General features: G+C 36.7%; 1 protein-coding gene across 4 annotated transcripts in view; it reads left to right on the top strand.

The window, feature by feature from the left end:
- DIAPH3 (diaphanous related formin 3) overlaps positions 1 to 22,085 on the top strand; it is a 502,965-nt gene that overhangs the window by 62,173 nt on the left and 418,707 nt on the right. For all 4 annotated transcript variants that reach the window (XM_032150983.2, XM_058437956.1, XM_058437951.1 and 1 more), the window contains one exon: positions 9,419 to 9,523. In XM_032150983.2, the coding sequence (XP_032006874.1) occupies positions 9,419 to 9,523 (105 nt within the window). The remainder of the gene's footprint in view (positions 1 to 9,418; positions 9,524 to 22,085) is intronic.

Here is a 22,085-nt window from a genome sequence, read left to right as displayed (position 1 = left end):
AGTTGCATGTGTGTGCACAGGTACTAAATTACATATTTCCCCCCCACCTCAGTTTTGCCAATAAAATGTGAAAAATATTTATTTGGTACTATTTTTAAAAAATCAGTCTAGTAGGGAGTTAGGGTCCCTAAAAACAGTAGCAAACTGGCAATTTGCTGGTGTGTGGGAACTTCTGGCCCCATGCAACTTGTAGGAAGACTCTTTGGGAATATCTTTGGGAATATCAGGGCTGCTGCTGACTAATTCGGTGTCCTTGCGCAAGTTACAGAATAGGTGTATGCTTTCATTCTGGATGGACACAGCACCACACAAGGTCACAAGTTTGGAAGTTTGGAACGGATGATGAAGTGAGTCTGGAAGGGACCTTGACCCCATTCATTCCTCAACCAGGTACTACTTGGCAGGGGTCAGTCGTTATATTGACTCGGTTCTAGGTCACTGAGGTTTAGTGTGGTTCTGCTAGTGTTCCCTGAAAAAGTGATGGATTTTAGCTTGGCCATTTTTGTGTCAGTGCCACGACCTGAAGATTTCTACCTCCAGAGTTGGAACTCATTCCCGTAACTGTTATCTGAAGATTCTTGAGAACCTTCTTAGGAACAGCAATTGCTCAGTGTTCTAGTCTGGGGCTGTATGATCTCCAGCTTCAGTTCCATCTCCCAGAAGCTTACCTGCATCTCATATGTTTGTCCTAAAATACGATGAGCAAATTCTATTTGAGAACTTTTCTGATGTCTTCTTTATTTAGCAAATATTTAAAAAGTGACCACTGTGTTCCATGCACGGTGAAAGAGGCAGCAAGTATAGAAATATTTCTATTAAATGTTATCGGTGAGGGAGAAAAGAGTTACATATAAAGAGCCAGAGTTGAGGGAAGTTTTTTAAATTTTAATCCATTAAAGATTAACTTGCTTATATATTGATACTCAACCAACTGAGAGAATTTAGTGAAATAAAATAGAAGAGGATAATAGATGTGTAATGCCCTTTCTTGAGGTGGGAGGAAAGGGGATCTCGAGCATAAATGAACAGGAATGTCTTTGGATAAATGCATTGATTGGGTAGGGAAAGATAGTAGTGTGCAAATAAAATGGTAAAACAGCAGGAAATGGAATTATAGCTTTCTTTTCATATAGGGAATTGAAATTTATTTACTGAGAGTGATAGGCAGAAGTAGTAGTTTCATAGTTCCTGAAAATAGCTAAGGTTTGAAATAAGTACCGTATGAAATGTGAAAAGAGAGAGACTAGTAGGATTTGCCATAAATGTTGTAAGAATTGATAAATCAACAGTGGCCTGCATTGGAAGAAAATGGAAGGGTCAAGAAACTGGAGGTTTTTATTGGGGCCAAGAAAAAGGTGGTTTGGGGGTGGGAGAAGTGGCAAGATGGAAGATTGAGGTCAGAGATAAGGATTATGGAGATTCTGATGATGACTGTGGTGGAGACCTTTTAGATAACGAAAAGGTCCAGGTGTGGTCATTAGGACTGTAGCTGAGAACAGTGGAAGTGAAGGTTGCATTGGCGAGGAAGCCAAGGACACTCTAGGGCAGGGGTGCCCAATCTTTTGGCTTCCCTGGGCCACACTGGAAGAAGACTTGTCTTGGACCACAACTAAAATACACTAACACTTTTGATAGCTGACGAGCTAAAAAAAAAAAAAAAAAAAATTCACAAAACTATCTCATGGTGGTTTAAGAAAGTGTTTGAATTTATGTTGGGCTACATTCAGAACCGTCCTGGGTGCAAGCTGGACAAGCTTGCTTTAGGGCCATTATGGGTGATAGCAAGGTGTGGAGTGTCAGAGGAATCAACCAAAGTTGATGGCAGTGGAAGTGTTCAGTCAGATGTTACTAGCCCCAAGGAAATCGGACTTTAGATGATAACATAGATAAATAATATGGAAATAAGAATGAGGGAGATAAGATAGAACAGAGTTTAAATCTAAGTTAAAGAACCATGGTCAACTTACAGAATTTTCCTAAACCTCAGCTCTCTCCTCAATAAAGAGGACCTACCTCAAATTACTGAGGATTAATTAAGTAATGCTTATACATGTTTAGCACAGTGCCTGGCTCAAGAATTTGACCGTAGTTTAAGATTACAGGAGTACTAGAGGTCTTTGTAAAATGGTTCTGGGAGAATGGGGGAGAAGGTCAGTGCATAGAGCAGGTTTGGAATGAAAATAGGGGGAAATGTAAACAGTTGGAGAAGTTTGTGTTTTGAATGGAATTCTGTTACCTATGTCTGACCTACTTAACCCTTCCTCTCAGGACCCTTGGATTTGTCTTGATTGTGGTTACCTTAGTCTCCTTTCCTCCCTCAATTCAGTGTGTATTTGCTATAGTCGAATATTCTACAAACCTCTTCTTTTTATTTAGGGGATATAAAAAAATCTTTTTTTTTTTTAATAATGATGTTCTGTTTTTCTTTTTTTATCCCAAGTTATTTATAAAAAGTTCTATTAAAATATTTCAATTTAGTCTTTTAAAATAACTCTTTATTTTGAAATAATTTTAGACTTATAGAAGAATTGCAAAAATAGTATAGAGAATTCTTGTATACCTTTCACCGAACTACCTCTAATGTTTACATCTTATATAACATTAGTACAATTATTAAAACTAAGAATTGAATACTGAGACAATATTGCTAACTAAACTACAGACTTGCTTCAGATTTTGCCAGTTTTCCCACCCATGTCCTTTTTTTATTCTTCCAGGATCTAATCCAGGATTACATCTTGCATTTATTTGTCATGTCTCCTCCAATGACAGTTCCTTATCTTTTATGACCTTGATACTTTTGAAGAGTTATGGTTAGTTATTTTGTAGGGTGCTCTCAATTTGGGTTTGCCTGACTTTTTTTTCCTTGTGATTAGATTGAGATATATTTTGGGATAAATACCACAGAGGTGATCACCCTTCTCATTATATCATAGCTGGAGGTTCGAAATATCAGTATGTCCTATTATTTGTGGTGTTAGCCTGGACAACTTTGTTAAGGTGGCATCTGCCAGCTTCTTCGCTTCTAAAGTTAGTATTTTCCCTCTATAATGAAGGAGAAAAAGGATATCTGCACAGTCTTAAAGTATCTCCTCAATTTATTTTGCTTTTTAGGTTATAATCTAATACTATCATTTTATTTTTAAAATTGTTCTAGTTTTGGCCACTTAACAGCTCTTGCAGTTTGGCTCATGTCCTTTTGGCTGGCCTTCTTTCTTTTCTTTTTCCTTCCTTCCTTCCTTCCTTCCTTCCTTCCTTCCTTCCTTCCTTCCTTCCTTCCTTCCTTCCCTTACTTTCTGGTACCACATTAATTTGGTCTTTTTAATTCTAGTCTTTTTGGATGACATAGCTGTGTTCCCATGTATAGAATGAAAAAAAAATTTTCCGAGTATTCTACTTCTGAAATCTGTTCCTAGTGCTAGTGAGATAAGCACAGTGATTCTGTTTAGGTATAGATTTTAATTAGAAAGTAATTGGCCAAAGGGAAACTATTTTTTTGATGTTGCAACTCTGTTTCAAGTGGTCCCCAACATATAGCGGTTCGATTTAACAATTTTTCGACTTTACAGTGGTGAAAGCAACATGCATTCGGTAGAGACTGTACTTTGAATTTTGAATTTTGATCTTTTTCCTGGGCTAGCTATATGCAGTTTGACACTCTCTTGTGATGTGGGGCAGCAACTGAGAACTGCAGCTCGCCTGTCAGCCATGCAATCATTAGGCTGAACGACTGACTGTACTGTGTCCCCAGCATTTTTTGGATATTGTGCTTTGTGTGTTCACATCCCACCATGTCTACAAAATGTGCATCTGTGTATTCAAAATGTTACTATAAAATAGCATTTGTGTTAGATTATTTTGTCCAACTGTAGGCCAATGTAAGTGTTCTGAGCATGTTTAAGGGAGGCTGGGCTGAGCTGTGACATGCAGTCGGTTAGGTGTATTAACTGCATTTCTGCATTTCAATTTTTAATGGCTTTTTTGGGACATAACCCCATTGTAAGTTGAGCATCTGTATATTAAGGAGTACAATGAATGAGATAATTCATAATGTATATTACTAACATATTAATAGAACTTTAAAATCAAAAACAATAATATGCTCTTCAGAGAGATTAAAATTTTGAATAGGTGACTTGGCAAATGATGTTTTTGAATGAGATATATTCAGCCCAATAGCCAGTTGATAAGATTTTTCCATTTAAAGGGTAGAGATTTATTTCATATATCCATGGAAATTTTAACCTCATTCAGATTACTCACTGAGCCTTATGTATTTATGTTTTCTTTGTATTTCTTGTTCAGTATTTTACCTATAATAGATATTTAATGAGATACATACATATATCAGCATGCTGATATATTGAGGTAAACGGCCATTTTAGAGCTGTTTTACAATCTGTGTCTGCATTGTCATTTTGTACCTATGCAGTGTGGTAGCACAGTAAAACAGCATGTTTTACTGACCTGTGTTTGAATGGAAGGAGGAGTTAATACACAATAGTTTATATTGCCTTTTTTTTTAAAGGTCAGCTATATGTGTTTCTATATTTATTCTGTTCAATTTGAAAGAAGTCTTATTTTAATATCAAGTAAATTATTTTCAGATGGTATAGTGGGTACTGTTAGTACCCCCTCCCAGCTCCTTTTTACCAGGCTGGTGCACCCATGCCCCAGGTGATGAGTGTTGGCTTCTAATGGCTTATAGATGCCCCTTTCTCCAGAGATTTGCCCTCATCAGAACTAGGATTCTGCAGCTGATGACTAACTTGAGGTTGTTGAGGCTGGTTTCTGCTACCAGGCTGTCCTGACTGTGGTGCATCTCAGGGTGAAGTGAGAATCCACCAGAGGCCACCTTTAGTATGTCTTTTTTCCTCTTCTGTCTTACCTCCTTTACTTTCTTATCCTGAGAGCAGCCCCACCTGCACCTGAATCCCTGTTTCAGGCTCTGCTTTTAAGGGAACCTGACCTTAGATAATGGGGATACAACATGATAATTTTGAGGAAATATAAACTAAGAAACATAAAAAATGATGACTTGCTCACTTCTCCCCCACTGACCTTCACCAAGTCTAGTTTCTTAGATAGCCTTAGGAGATGCTTAACCCTCCTGGAATTGCAACATAAAATATGGATATGCGTTTTTTAGGAAAAAAAGCTCCCAATAAATTTTCTAAGGACTTCGTGACCCCCAGAAGTTAAGTGCCACTGCCTCATGGAGTTTTCTTCTTTCAGCCTTGTTTTCCATAAATAGAAATTCAAAATATATTCTAATAATACCGTACCCTTCATGCTATCATGCATATTTTCTCTCTACTGCCCCCTTATTTCTCTCTCTCTCTCTCTTTTTTTTTTTCTTTTTTAAAGGGCAGAGCTTTTCTTACTCTTTCAAATGCCATTTCCTCCTGGACATATGGAGAATGACCTGTTAGATGAAGTTACATGCCTAGTGGATATCCCACAAAAGTTTAGGGTGTTATGTAATTGATTCCAAACTTTTGTAGTATTGTCTTAGTCCATTTTTATGTTGCCATAAAGGAATACCTGAGGCTGAGTAATTTAAAAAAGAGGTTTATTTGGCTGTCAGTTCTGCAAGCTGTACAAGAAGCATGGGACCAACATCTGCTTTTGGCGAGGGCCTCAGGGATCTTCCACTCATGATGAAAGGCAAGAAAGAGCTGGTGTGTGCAGAGATCACATGGTGAGAGAGGAGGCAAGAGACAAGGTGGTGGGGAGGTTCCAAACTCTTATAAACAGCCTACTCTCATGGGAATTAATAGGGCAAGAACTCAATCGCCCCCACCCCAGGAAGGTCATTAATCTATTCATGAGGGAGCTGCACCCATGACCCAGACACCTCCCACTAGGCCCTACTTCCAATATTGGGGATCAAATTTAAATAGAGATTTACATGGGACAACATCCAAATTAGAGCAAGTATTATTTGTTTCCTTTTTGTTTTTTATACTAGGACTGTCATCATACTTTTGTCAGGAAGGCGAGTGCCATATTTAGGCAAAAGAGGTGGATAAACCAGAGGAAGCAGCTAGGAGAACTTTGGGTTTCTCCCTTAATTCCAGATGTATCACTGTACTAGTCAGAGTTCTCCAGAGAAACAGAACCAATAGGATGTCTGCCTGTCTATATGAGAGGGGATTTATTAGGAGAACTGGCTCACATGATTATAAAGGGCAAGAAGTCCTACAGTATGCTATCTGCAAGCTGGAGAACCAGGAAAGTCAGCAGCATGGCTCAGTTAAGGTCCCAAGTTTCAAAACCAGGGAAGTTGTTGGTGTAACTCAGTTGGAGGCTGAGGTGGCTTTAAGGCCTGAGAACTCCAGGGAGAGTGCCACTGGTGGAAGTCCCAGGGCCCAAAGGTTGAAGAACCTGGAGTTCTGATGTCCAAGGGCAGAAGAAGTTTGTCTCATCTCCAGAAGAGAGAGGGAGACTTAGCCTTTCTTCTGCCTTTTTGTTCTATCCAGGCTTTCAGCTGATTAGATGGTGCCCGCCCACACTGAGGGAGGATCTTCCTTACTGACTTAGAGTCCACTGATTCAAGTGCCAATCTCTTCTGAAAGACATACCTAGAGATAATGCTTTACCAGCTATGCGGGTATACTTTAAGCCAGAAGACTAACCTAAAATTAACCATCACACCTAAAATTAACCAACCCTCAAAAATAACCATCACAACCACTTTTGTGTATGAACTGGTGTGATCATGAAGTTGTCTTTCCAAAAAGAAAGCAGAGGCCTTTTAAAAAAATTCTACTACTCACCTTGAAATTTTATTTCAATTTCAGCCATAACTAAAGGGCTTTCTGTTTTTTGGTGTTCTGTATATATTAAATATTTTAATTTACTAAAGAGACTGGGTAATATTTGGCCATTAGCCTGAAAATAAAAATAAAGTGAATAATTTAAAACAGAATTTTCCAGTGCTCTCAGATTCCCCCACGTTTTATAACAATGATCCCCTAACTATCTCATTACTTTCTTCCAGTGAAATTCTTTGTGGATAATGTTAGCTATGTTCATAAATTAAGAAAATCAATATGTCTTACTCTACTATATAATAAAATGTATTTCAATTTAAACAATTGGCCATGACTACTCAAGAAGGTATAGTAAATTCACACTCTTGAATCTCTGCTTCATACCTCTGTGAGTATAGCAGTGGCATTGTAGATTGGTAGATTGATATAGTTGTGCTATTTTGGGGATTCAAATACCACAGACAGTATTTCCCTGGGATACCTACATTTCAGAAATGAAGCACAACTGTTGGTAAAGCTTAAAAAAAGCAGAGTGTAACTATAATTTACAGAATAGTTTGATTCTTGGAAAATTCAGTGAAGTAAAACTATGCAATACAAAGTATTTAATATGCAATAATTTTACATTTTACATCTATTTCTGGAATAGGAGACTGGCAGAACGTGTTTTCTAGTTACAACCCTGCTGATCAAAACAGAAACTGGTCCAGACAGACTAAAATATTAAAAAAAAAAAAAAATCAATAAGTGGCAAATGGGACAAAAGCAATCCCTAGCTGCCCTCATTAATTAGCATAAGACAGTCTCACTAGCACCACGACAATTTACAAATGCCATGGCAATGGCCCAGAAGTTACCACCCCTTTCCTAGAAAATTCTAAATAACTCACCCCTTAATTTACATTGACCCATACCCTAATTTGCATATAGCTAAGTGAGTTTAAGTGAGTATAATTATAATTGCCAAGAGCCCATACCTTGCTGACTCTGGGCACACTGCCTATGAGTTAGCCCTGCTCTGCAAGGAGCAGCACCATTTGATAAAAGATTGCTGTGTAACACCACCATCTTGCCTTTGAATTCTTTCTATGATGAAGCCATGAGCCCCACTGGGCTAAGCCCCAAATTTGGGGCTCACCTGTCCTGCAACAGTTCCATTGAATTAGAGTCTAGGCTTAGTTAAGGATGATTCTTTCTCTCTCTCTTTTTTTAGGTGTGTGAATCTCTGGGGCACAAGGTAGTTTTTACTGTACAGGTCAAACTGTGATACTAACCCTGTAAATGCTGGTAGCATCACCTCAATTATTGTGACAACTAACATGCTTCCATAAGTTTCCAAAATTTTGAAAATGCTTCCTTTGTCATATTAAGGCCTATTGAGCCTTCTCTCACTAGCTTAGAGAAAAAAACGAAACAAAACAAACACTTATTCACATAACAGGGTGTTTGTGTTTCTAACTAGAACAGCAAAAGTGACATTGCCAGTTACTACCTTTTATCGTAGTGTCAAATGGAACAACTTCTAAGATCTTAAATATTTCTATCAAGGTAAAATGAAGGGAATTTTGACTTTGAAGTGCTCGAAGGGTTTGGTAGCCAAGAATTGAGTCAGCTAAAGACATAAACTACAGCGTTTGATGAATGTAGCACCCTTATAAAATCTGTAAGAAATTTAACTTGCTAGGCTCCATAGGTGATCCAAAGTCCTGAATTTTATGGATCCATTCTGAGTAGATACGAAGTTTATATACATTCAGATATTTTACATTGCACATCACAAATGACTCAGGGCTAAGTTCACGAGGAAATTCATTTGAACTGCCCTTCTCCTTTAGCCATTTCTGTCTTACCTCAGGCGCCCTTTCCTTTGCCAGAATAGCCTCTTACTTCAGCAGGTTAATTAAGAGCAATTCATGTATTTATGTGGATATATACCTGACTTGAATTTTTAGTCAAAATTAAGCTTGTAGCAAGATCTTGGTTACTTAAACCCTTATTTTGGTTGGTGCTGTTGAGAAATGTTCGATTTTAGGTGGTAGCTGTTTTTATAAGTACAACTTTTATGTAATTTAGAACGTTCAATGAATTAATTAGTTAACATTTTTGATAAGAGTAGGGAAAAGACAAAACTATAAAGTGCTTTGTCTTTTGCTGGAATCAGTACTGGATATTTGATATGTGCTTGTGGCTATCAGAATCTGAAAATTGGTTGGTTTATTTACTTTTTAATTTTTATGACACACAGAGCAGCTCTTTCAAAGCAGTGCAAGATAGCTTCAGGTGCAGCTGTTGTAAAAATAAATAAATATATTGAAATTGTGAATCCTAATGACCTTATGAATGGCAGAAAGATGCAACTGTCTAATTATCTATAGTGATATGAATATAATTTTATTTGCCTGCTGTGAATTTTAAAAGTTCTTTTGGTAAGTGTTTTACCTGTTAAAATGATCTAGAATACTTTCTTCTCTCCCTCTCCACCTCTTTTCTCTCTCCTTCCTTCAGGCAGAACTACACGTAAATCATTCCAAAACAATTAATGCTGCTTTAGTCACAAATTATTGATTTTTCCATTCGTAGTGCATGTAGAATTGCTGCTCTACTTAGATTCTAAAATAAGGCATTTTAATTGTGTTTTCCAGGAAGATATGAATTTAAATGAAGATAAAAAGGCACCATTGCGGGAAAAGGACTTCAGTATCAAAAAAGAAATGGTGATGCAGTACATTAATACAGCTTCTAAGACAGTAAGTAAAACTGTCAAGTTGAAAAATACTGCCGAACATGTTTTAATATGGAAAACAACACATTTGTCTAATGACGTGCTTAAGTTTGTGGGCAACTGTAATCAGAGGGCTTCTGAATGTATAATTAAGGGCATAAGTATTATACATTTGTTTAAAAATATTTCTCATCTTAAAACTTTTAAGCTGCTTGTGTTTTTTAGCTAGTTACATTGCTAAGAAACACTGGGGGGGGGGTCCTACTCTGTCACCTTTCCTTGTTAGTGAATTAATATAGTCATTGATTTTTAATGTCATTTATAAATCAGTGATATTTGCATTATAGAAAAGTGAGACCGATTTTACTCTATCTACATCAAGGTACATAATAGTGGCTTAGAAGTGTCTTTAATGTGAGTCTCCCTATGAATAAAATTATCTTGTAACAAATTATAAATGCTGGTATTGAAAGGAGCATTAGGCCTCTACATAGCTGCCAATTTTCTAGAGAAACATGAAATACTTGGGTGGAAGTAATGACTAAATGTCTAAGAAACCATGACTGGCACACAGAATCAATTGCATTTATTTCATGGAAAACAAATGAGCTTGACTAGTCATATGCAAATTGTGAATAAATGGATTGGATGAAAATATAAAATGGAAGCCAATGAAGAAGCAATCAGTAGAAAGACAGTGGAAAATGATTTTGGCTCAATTTACAACAGAATTGGATTAGGAAAAAGTAGCTTAACACATTAGTTTTCCTTGTGTATTTTAACCTAAGTTCAGGTTACAAGAACATAAGTTGTTTATACTTTCCACTTATCCGCTAGACCAGTCATTGACTCTGAGGCATTTCTTGTGGAAGAAAGACACAAGTGATGTTTAATTTTTAAACATGTCTCATGTTTTGGCAGCTTGCTCTTCAGGTATAGAAATCACTGTGAGTACTGTGCTTTTTTTAGCGGCGCTTTTTTTTTTTTTTTTCTTTTGAGACGGAGTCTCACTCTGTTGCCCAGGCTGGAGGGCAGTGGCGCCATCTTGGCTCACTGCAAGCTCCGCCTCCCGGGTTCACGCCATTCTCCTGTTTCAGCCTCCAGAGTAGCTGGGACTACAGGCGCCCGCCACCACGCCCGGTAATTTTTTTGTATTTTTATTAGAGACGGGGTTTCACCGTGTTAGCCAGGATGGTCTCGATCTCCTGACCTCGTGATCCGCCCGCCTCGGCCTCCCAAAGTGCGGGGATTACAGGCGTGAGCCACTGCACCCGGCCTTTTTTTTAGCTCTTTATATAGATGGGCTCTGTATCCTGCTACTATGATACTGATACTAATTGCCTTTGTCCTTTAATGATACTTATATATCACAAATTGGTATTGGGGGTTTAAGAGTCGGAGCTCTGGTTATGTATCTCTGCTTGACCTTGGAAATCTTATTTTACCTCTTTGATTCTCAATTTCCTTACTATAAAATGGGAATACCTACATAGTGGACTCATTATCAGAGTTAAATGGGCAGGCATGGTGATTTGAGAAGTCAAGGTGGGAGGATCTCTTGAGGCCAGGAGTTTGAGAGCAGCCTGGATAACATAGCGAGACTTTGTCTCAACCAGAAAAATAAATTAGCTGGATGTGGTGATGAGAGTCTATAGTCCTGGCTACTTGGGATGCTGAGGTGGGAGGATTGCTTGAACCCAGGAGTTCGAGGCTGCAGTGAACTTTGATCACATCAGTGTACTCCAGCCTGGCTGACAGAGTGAGACCTTGTCTCTAAAATAATAATAATAATAATAAAAACAAAATTAAATTGTTTATTTCATGATTAGAACACAACATATTTTATGACTGGTGACTGCCTCTTGTGGTAGCAGTGGTGGTAGCATTAGTTTGTTTTTCTCTGTAATTTGTTTATTGTTCTTGTTATTGCTATCATTATACTATAATTTAAAATATAGAGAAAAGTACATCAGTAAAAATACAGATTTACTATTTGTAAGTTCACATTTCTAAGGCTTTTTTTAATTGTTGTTTTTTAAGTGTCTATAAGGCCAGGTGTGGTGGCTCATGCCTGTAATTCCAGCACCTTGGGAGACAGATCTCTTGAGCCCAGGAGTTCGAGACCAGCCTGGGCAACGTAGTAAGGCCCTGTCTTGACAAAAGATATAAAAATTAGCTGGGTGTGGTGGCATGTGCCTGTAGTCCCAGCTACTCAGGAGGCTGATGTGGGAGGATTGCTTGAGCCCATAAGGCAGAGGTTACAATGAGCCGAGATCGCGCCACTGCAGTTCAGGCAGCATTTTAGGCACTAGAGATGGTGCGTGACGATAGTCTATCACTGTGTCCTATGAAGCAGCACTGGACGTACATAACAGAAACACATAAATGTATATGTAATAGGAGGTGAAATGTGATATGGAAAAAAAATAACAGACAGGTGAGTGTAGATAGTGTTCATGTTTTGTGTAGTCAGTGGAGACTACCCTGTTAGGGAATTGTACATCTAACAAGTGGGAATTCATTAATATAATTATAAGAGATACGACATCAGTTAAAACTGGTTTAGAAAACCTTGGCATGATAGTTCATATTAATTCTTGAATTTGAGATAATAAACATAATTTTAAGAAACAAACTGTTTTGAACTTTGTTATGTGGATCTATTTCAGTTTGCATTTCACTGATTTTCAACTTTAATCCTCTAATCATTTTGGACTAAGGTTGAAATTTGTTTACCAGAATTAGGTAATTAAATTATCAGGATTGAAATAGATTAGTTATCTAAAGTGTGATTACAGCATTGACTCATTTAATTAGTGTGTGGAGGATCATGGCTCTTCCTAGGAAGGTTCTAAATAATTTGGCAAATGGTTAACATTCTAGAAAGTTCAAGCTGACCAGTCATTAGTATTTTTGCTCTGGAAGTAGAAACACATTTTATTAACTCTAGGGTGCAGACTTTGTCATGCCACTTTATTTACATTAATGACTGTTGAAAAAGTTACTCTGAAAAGAACAGAATCAAAGTTCATATATACATTGTTCTACAAAGGATATGAAAAGGATACAGGATAAAAAAAGATATACTTTTGTTATGATTTTAGGCTTAGAATTGCTTTGAGATTCTCTTTTTTGGGTAAGCATTAATATTATTTTTTGGAAAATAGTACTGATGTCTAACAGTGTATGGTTTGAAAATACTTAACCCTGAAAGTATTAACCCTCAAAGTAGACCTAACGTAGATAAGGTTGGTTTTTAGAATTAAAAAAAAAAATGCCACCAATCAAACTAGGTTATTTCTAAGACCTTATTAAGTTTGAATTTAGGTGGCACAAGAATAAAACTGAATTTGTGCAATTAGGAAGGATTATTACAATTTTATTAAGCGAGTGTTGTATTTAGAAGCGGAAAATACCAGATTTACATTTTTCTAACTTCCAGGGCATGGGAACGTGATCCAGGTTTGTCCGTTACACTCTGGTGGGCAATTCCACTTCGGAGTTTTTGAGAAAGTTTTCCCTCCCTCATGAAAGGATCCAGAGTTGGAGAGCCACTTTGTTTCCGCCATTGGATGTGATTGTGAGAGGTTGTACCATGCTTGATGTCACAGAGCTGCTTCTCTGGCTTAATGCATTCCTGCCCCTAGACTCATCGCTGTGCGAAGTGATGCAGGTTCCCATGGAAGCTGCTCCGAGTTTTTTCTTTGCCGCTGTTAAGAGTCCTGATATACCATCCACATGCATTTTTGCCTGTGTTGGATCTTTAATTCTAATTCATTCTGGAAATTACTGTTTCCATTCAAAGGAGCATCCTTAAGACGCTCCCCTCACTCAGTGTGGGCTCACTCATAGCATAGATGAGAGAGGTACTACAAGGCACTCTGCCCATTCCATGGTAAATGACTCAACTCAGATGTTTAACAGCAAGTTTATTGGAGAAAATGTTTTTTAAGAAGAATATAGACTTGACTTGTTAGATCACGTAGCTGGAGGGTAAGACTGTGATGCAGTTAGTGGTAAAGACCTTGATAGCAGGATATGATGTGATAGGCCAAATGGAAGAGGATCCATAGTTTCCAATAAATGTAAGAACAAGAAAATTCTGGACCAGAACAGAGAATGCTCTTGTAAACCACAACTGCCTGAGGATTTTCATTATTTTTAAAAATAAAAAAGAATTAGAAATTAATATACAAATCTATTATATACATATAGATGTATTTAATAGTAATGCTTAACCTTGAGTATAGTTCTCATTCTTTATTAGAGTTTGATTATTTTTAATCTTATCTTCCCTTAGAATGCTTAAAGTACTCCATCAGATACTGTTAAAAGATGATTTCTGTAGTCAAGCTTCTTATGTTTGAGTGGACAAACCAAGCATAGAAGATATATCCTAACAGAGTCGCTGCCTTCACTTAGTTTTCTTTTTCCTCTTTTCTTTTTGGGATGGTGCATCATACCTATGCCTGTGATAGAAGTGTTCATTAATGCTTATTTTCTTGTAGGTGCTTGAGTTGTATTAAAGGTGAGCTGTTTCTGGATGTATTATTTCTGGGTAATGTGAGAAAAATCTCATGATGGGGTTCATGGGAGACCATGGATTAATTTATATACAATTAAAGTATGTGTTAAAAAGGATTCTTATTGATCTAAATCTATTCTGAACAAGATTTATATGTTTTTTCTCTATCAATCACAAAGGGTTAGTAAAAATAAAATATATGGCTGGGCTTGGTGGCTTACGCCTGTAATACTAGCACTTTGGGAGGCCGAGGTGGGTGGATCATTTGAGGTCAGGAGTTCCAGACCAGCCTGGCCAACATGGTGAAACCCTGTCTCTACTAAAAATACAAAAATTAGCTGGGTGTGGTGGCACGCGCCTATAATCCCAGCTGTTCAGGAGGCTGAGGCAGGAGAATCGCTTGAACCCAGGAGGCGGAGGTTGCGGTGAGCTGAGATCGTGCCACTGCAGTACAGTCTGGGTGACAGAGTGAGACCCTGTCCCCCTCCCCCCCCCCAAAATAAATATACATTATACCTTTCCTATCTGTTGAGAGGAAAGAGTCTTCTATTTGCCGTTCTACTTTTAGGTTTGTCAGGGTAATCTGCGGCAATATGAAACTAGGGAAGTCCTGAGAGGCCAAAACCTATATTCCAGACAAGTGAAAGCAGACCCTTGAAAGGAGCAGAAGATTCTTGAAGGAGGCAGAGGCTCAGAGAGGGGCAGAGAGGGAGTAAGGATAGAGGGAAGGAGGACAAATTTGAGAGATAGATAGGAAAGGAGAACCAAAAAGATGTCTGGTCCTTTGTGGGGAGGTGGGGTTTCTGGGAGAGATTTGGAGAGATATTTAAAGAGATTTTCAGGGGAATTTTGGTTTATGTTATGTAGTGCAATGTGTTTATTGTGGCTCCAAGAATACTTAGTAGAGATGAACATTTGCTTATCAGTGCTTTGGGAGTTGTCTTTTTCCCCCAGTTAGTTTTTGTAGGTCAAGATGATTAAACTGTCCAGACAGTGTAATTACCTACAGATTACAACTGGACTGCTACCTCTTAGCATGTTGCACCCCCCCCGTCCCCCACCGCCACACTTTTTGGCTGTACCATTAGGTTTAGATAAAATGCTTTAAACATTTCTCTTTGAACTTTGTACTTCTAATTAAAAGCCCTTCTGAATGCACCAGCTTGGAATCAGAAGTTGTGATAGACTCCTCACCTCCCTTATCCACATATCATTGGCATCTGTATTACAGCTGCATTAACATGCCCAGTTTAGGTGAGCTGATATCGAAGGATAGCCCAATCCCACATTTCTAAGATTCTTAATTAGAACATCCATTCTTTATTTTCTATTTATGTTTTTGTTTTATCTTTTTTGATTTTTTGGATCAAGAAGCAGAATTCCTCTTTTATAAATGCTCCTGAAAGTTTGCTAGCTCCTTCTTTTTCCCTGTCAAGCTGGTTTCCATGTGAATGTAAGGGCTATTCTGAGGCATTTATTAGAAAAGTTTTGGATAAAGTTTTTATTCTTTGAACGCTTCCTTAAGTATTACTGTAGTAGTTCTTCCTCAGACTTTTTAAATGTGAAAGTTAAATATCAAGTATTAATGATCATAACTTTACGAGGCATAAAGACTGTAACAGAAGTTTTTTAAGCAGCACAATGAAACAACTGAGTCTAAATTGAGTCCATAAGTGTAGAATTATAGTTTCTTGTGTGTGTATGTATATATTTGTGTTTATGGATATATGTATAATATAGTGTTTTAAAGTATTTTGAAAGGTCTTGTCATAGTACCGTTGCTCTAGCTCAGTAGGCCATTATGTTCTCAAGGATGGAAGACATTGTATTCTGCAGTATTATTCTTCTAGGCGTATCTTGATCAGAAAAGAACTATGTTTTGAGAAAATATCAGTCATATATTTAGATTTATGTGTACAGTCGAACCTCTGTATCCATGGGTTGGTTTTGCATCCATGAATTCAACTAACCGTAGGTTGAAAATATTTGGAAAAACAATTATGTCTACAGTGAACATAAACAGCTTTCTTTTCTTGTTATTCCCGAAACAATATGACTATTTACATAGCATTTACATTGTATTAGGTCTATCATAAGTCATCTAGAGATGATTTAAAATACATGGGAGGATGTGAATGTTATATGCAAATACTATGCCATTTTATATCAGAGACTGGAGCATCTCTGGATTCTGGTGTCTGTGGGAAGTCCTGGAACCAATCTCCCATGGATACCGAGGGTGACTATTTTCTCTAGATGGAAAATCTGGAATTGATTTGTTAGTTTTAGCATTGATTTGTTAATATTGTAATATTAGTAGGGAGTTTTAATACATTTCAGTGTTTTTCTTGCTTTCAGTTACAGTTTCCAATGTTAATTTTGGAAAACATTGTCAGGTACAAGTAAATTAAGTTCTTTTTATTTTCTCTCACTTTTTGGTTGTTGTTACTTAAAGGAGGCTTAATTTTAACCACTAGAAACTTAGAAGAACCAAAGTTTCACACATTCTTGTTAACATTAACGTGGATTTTTTTTTTTTTTGCTTCTATTTGCGACTAGGGATTTGATAAAAATGCCCTTATAGCACAAAAGCTTAGCAGAAAATTTGTGATTGACATTAGATGTATCTAATAAACACAATGCCCTTGCTTATGATGCTTTGCCTGCCTGTTTCCAGGTCTTACTTGCTGACTAGCAGAAAATTTCAGAGCCTCAGCACAGTGAACCGATTTCTTGTTAAGAGTATTTTCTAATAATCTAGCTGGCACTTTAGTTTTCATTTATCCCTATATAGTATAGGTTTTATGTATGCACAATTAAAATGATCTTCCAACAGCTAAAATTCATCCAGATTCCTTATGAGTTATTTCTGGGCAGCACCAGTGGTGTTTCATGTTCTCTAGTATTACTGCATTGTGTTTTTGTTTAGTTAGATGATAATGAAGAAACTAATCATCTTTTCCTTTTTTATAGGAGTAAATTATATTAGGCTCACATTAGAATTGTATACTTTCGGTCTTTTAAAAATCTTATCGGTAGTTAAGACAGCTTTTCTTTTATTATAGCATTTTTTAAAAAAGACTTCATCAGATGCAGAAAAGCTGCTATTTACTAGTTGAATTTTATTATATCCTGAGTTGGTTAATGATGTTTATATCACTTGTTGGCATTAGAGGTCATCCAAGGTTGTTTTCATCTTGTCACTGAGTTGTTTTCATCTTGTCACTGAGTTGTTTCTTGGCCTAAGACATTTTGCTGTGCTCGTACTTACTTTTTAGATTTTTATGAACATAATTAAACTTACCATGTCAGATAACCATGAATGTAGTGATAACTTTGAAAGTGCCACAAGAGGCATGTGACATCTGTATATACAAATATAAAGAACCTTTTAAAAGAAGGAACACTTCTGAAGGAAAAAGTGAAAATTTAAGAAAATAAATGCTATGTATGTGCATGTCTTTCAGTGAACAAAGGTGCTCAGTAATTGATGAAATGAAGAAAAAGTATCCAGGAGCAATAACTCTTGATCTTGATATCCAGTAGAATCATCTGGGAACTTTAAGTATTTTAATGTCCAGGCCTTACCACTTAACACTTCCATAAAACAGTTCCTATGGATGTGACCCAGGCATCAGTATTGAGTAAAGCCCTCCTGGTGATTCTAGGGTACAGCCGAGAATGAGAACTACTGGGCTGTAGAAAATGAGCCTTGTCACCAGATGTCTCTTAGTATAACATTAATTTAACAAGAGACCAGGAATTGACAGAATTTAAAGGCTAAGCATGGGCCATTTACTATTAAAACTATTATCTAGTCACGGTGGCTTCAAGGATAGTTTGCCATATGCATAACATCAAAATGAGTGTTCAAGTAGCATACATACTGGTAGCTGCTAAGAAATTCTCTATGACATTTGGCCACTAGTAGAAATAATCAAAGGATAAGGTTAACTGTTGTAACAGAGAAGAACCTGCTTTATTTTGGAAAAAGATGCCCAATAGAACAGATATTAGTAAGGAGAAGAGTATGCCTGGTTTGAAAGCTTCCGTGAACTTACTCACCTTCCTAGTTGGTGGCATTAAACTTAAACACATAAGCTCTTTTGTACTTAAGAGATATCCTTTGATTTCTTAGTTATTCCTAAAGGGCATAAATTCTATACATACTTAAAAAAAATCCTTAATAGGCTAATCAGTCACCTTGATACCCAAAAGGCATTTGTTCCCAATTTAATGGTTTCCTGACTTACTACCATTTCCTAACCGTCTCAGTGTAGTGGTTTCCCCCACAACCCTCAAGACAATAAATATGGTTGGTATAGCCTCTTACTATCGATGTGATGCAAAAATTTTTCAAATGCTTTTATTACCAGAAGGCCTTCCAGGGTAGATTAAGTAAATTAAGGATCTGTCCTTAGGATTTGTTGAGATGTGGAAACCGAATAGTCCAACAGTAACTTTAATCTTAGGTTTGGACTATTCCTTGTATATTACTGTTATGGTAGATTTTATTTGTGGATTTTTTTTTCGTTGGGAAACTGCTTTGTACTACTTTGGTGAGTTTAAAACCTTTTTTCTGCATTTTTGTTAAGGATGACTTTGTTATACTCTTATTTAGTAGATATATTTAGTAGTAGTTCTTTTTTTTTTTTTTTTACTTAGGTCTGGAAGATATCTTCTAGCATTGTTAAATTTTGCACATGAGGGAATGGTCCAAGGGAGTGTGTGACTTTCCCACATTAATGCCATAACTAGGACTAGAAACTAGGGTTTTTGACTTAAAAGAAGAAAACCCTTCGTCAAATAAAAATAGTTATAGAAAACATCAAAAGACAAATGTGTAGCTTAATGAATTATCATAAGGAGGACACCACACAGATAAGTAAATAGAACCTTGCCAGTCATCCTGGAAAGCCCTCCATCTGCCCTGTCCCACGCTAAAACCTCTCTTCAGTTTTGTGTATATTTTAGCCTAAAAGTAATCACCATCTTGACTTCTATGGGAATCACTTCCTTGAGTTTCTTTCTAGTTTTATCACTCAAAAGTGCAACTGTGGACTATAGTATATTCTCCTATCTATCTATCTATCTATCTATCTATCTATCTATCACTCAAAAGTGCATCCTCAGACTATAGTTTATTCATCCGTCCATCCATCCATCTATCCTTCCATCCATCCATCCATCCATAGGGTCTTGCTCTGTCACCCAGACTGGAGCGCAATAGTGATCATAGCTCACTGTAATGCTGAACTCCTGGGATCAAGTGATCCTCCCACCTCAGCCTTCCAGAGTGCTGGGATTATAGGGTTTATTTAAATTTTTTATTAAAAAATTTTTTTTGAGAGGGAGTCCCTGGGTCTCTTCTGTCCAATCACTGTTGAAGCAAGTGATAGATCCATGGGGGCCACAAATGCGCTACTGTTGCTTATATTTTAATATTTGGAATATCTCTATGTCTTGTTTAATCTTCAATTATTTTATCCAGGACATTCTGAATTTCACTGATTTGTATATTTGTGGTAAAGTTAACGTGTTTTCCTATCCTCTGTATTTCCTGCACAGAGACAGCTAGATCTAGAGGCATGATCAGACTCAATTTTCATCTCTTTACCAAGATCATAAGAAGTATTATATTCTTTCATTAATATCTAGTTTGCAGCTAGAATTCTATAATTTCATTTTCATTTATTGGGATACTTTTACAACTTGAGACATCTCTCAAATACTATTTGGTTAGCCAGTGATATAGGAAATTTAGGATAATGCTTGATTCTTTTCCTTTATTTGCCAGCTTTCAATATATTGATTTCATTCTCTATCATTCTCTGAAGATGTTCCATCATTTTTAATATCATTAAACATTTATGCATTACAATTATTTTTAGTGAAGATCAAATTGTCCCATCTTTGGCCATTGGGACTTGTCTAGTTGGCTCCTAGTCATTTTGATCTGATGATCAAGCTCCTCCTCTAGAATATTTATCCCACTAGACCTGGTATCAGTTGACTCTTTCCTTTAGTGTGGGGAATGATATTTCAAAGTTTACAAGCTGAGGGCCAAGGATACTTACTGTTCTTTTTGTTTAATTACTGTTTTTTAGTAGAGAAATAGAAAACTAAAAAAGCATGTGTGGATGTGTATGTAAAAAGTTTTTATTTTGCATATGATCTGTCTCCAACTGCTATTTTTGTCCTACTATGTCGACATTGACTAAGCATATAGCCATTACATTTCACACTCTTCCTTTTAGTTCTCATTTAGTTTTAACCTCATTTGGTAACTATATTTGAATGCTCACCACGGTCCTTATGTTATTTCTGCAGACTTTTTGTTTGTCTGAAGTTTGTTCTTTAGTAGATTCCTCTGAAGGACTCATGGAAACAGTTTTTCCTGAGTTTTGCATGTTGGTAATAGTATATGCCCTTTATTGTTTAGTCAGCTTTGTTGGATATAAAATGCTTGGCTCATACGTTTTTTTGCTTAGGATCTTGAATAATACTATAGGATCTTGAATAATACTATTTTTTTTTTTCTGGCAAAAAGCTTAATGGCATTGTTGTCAAAAGGTCAGCTGATAACTAACTTTTAGTCATAGATTAATGTCTTTCTTTCTCTGGGATATCTGAGTTAGGATTATCAAGTATGCAGTATGCTCTTTTTCTTTTTTTCTTAAATTTCTTTTTCTTTCATTGATGTGTTCTAGTTTTTTGCTTTGGTTTTCTTTTTCATGGATTCTGTTATCTGTATGTTGGATTTTTGTCTGTCTTTAATATGCCATCTTCTCCCAAATGCTTTTTATCTTATTCTTTATTTCTTTTTAAGTTTTAAAAATTTTATTTATTTCATGTCTGCATTCTCTTATGATATTATGTTTATTCTTTTGTTCCTTGTTAGTTTTTATTTCTGAAATGATTTTTTTATTTCTATTTTTTTCTTGAATTCCCTCACTGCATTTTTGAGTGTGTCTTAGTCCACTTTAAATATTTTCTCATGTCTTACATATTCTCTTAATGTCTGTTAGCTCATGTTGAAATTGTAAGTTACAATTTGATTTATGGGTTTGTCTTTGAGGTGTCTTTCATCTTTTACGGGAATTTTCTGCTCAATTTTGATTTCACTTTCAGCACTTTCTCTTCAATGTAGGACCCTGTTCTGGAAGGAGCTCTTGGCAACTCATGGGACATAGAGTGCTCCAGCCCCTTCAGATCTTTTCTGGGCCTCTTGTAGTCACTCATACTCCTTCCGGTTTCAACTGCTGCTTTCAAATTGGCCTGCTGAGATGTCCAGTGGATATCATTGGGCCATTTTGGAGTTATCTTGTTTTCATGTTCATTAGCTACTCTGTTGCCTCCCTTTGGTGCTTCCCATACACGTATTGCTACTGTGCGGATTTGTGGCTGTTGGTGGTTTGTCTTCAACCTCCTGTAGTTTGAGGATTGTTGAGAAGGTACTTTGTCACTCAGTATTGTTGGGTGTTTGATTTTGCTACTTAGTTATTTTGTCTTTTTTTTGTGGGCGATCAGGGAGTTTTCAAAACTGTATTGCTGCTGCCATCTGCCTAGATCCTCTAGCCTTCTGATTTTGAATCTCATATTCTTTTCTTTATTCTATGCCAATTTATGTCTTTGGTTAAAAAACAATTCAGGGTTATTAGCACTCCCCCTGCCCTAACTATTAGGGTAGAAAATAATGACATTTTTCTATGTAACTTTAGCTGTTAGCTCTTGGTTTTGCTGTTATTTCATCCATAAACTTTCATTAAACCTCTTAATGGTCCATGACCTACAAATAGTTTTAAGCTTAATTTCTACGCTATGCTTATGCAGTGTTATCATTTCCTTCTGTAGTTTCAGTAAGTTATGCAGGATGCATCCCTTTCTGAATCCCATTGATAGTTGGGAAATTCAGACTGCCCTTCAGTACTATACCCCACCCCTGGAAAAATAGGTCTCATCTGCTTGTATATGTCTATAAATTAGTGAGTGTGTTAAATCTATCACAGCATGAAATCACTTCAAGCACTGTGAAAGACTATCTTAAAGAATTTAAATTGAT

Source organism: Hylobates moloch, unplaced genomic scaffold (assembly GCF_009828535.3).
Source record: "Hylobates moloch isolate HMO894 unplaced genomic scaffold, HMol_V3 SCAFFOLD_4, whole genome shotgun sequence".
In the NCBI taxonomy this organism is placed as follows: Eukaryota; Metazoa; Chordata; class Mammalia; order Primates; family Hylobatidae; genus Hylobates; species Hylobates moloch.
Note: the sequence above shows the minus strand (reverse complement) of the source record. Positions and strands in the feature narration are given on the sequence as shown.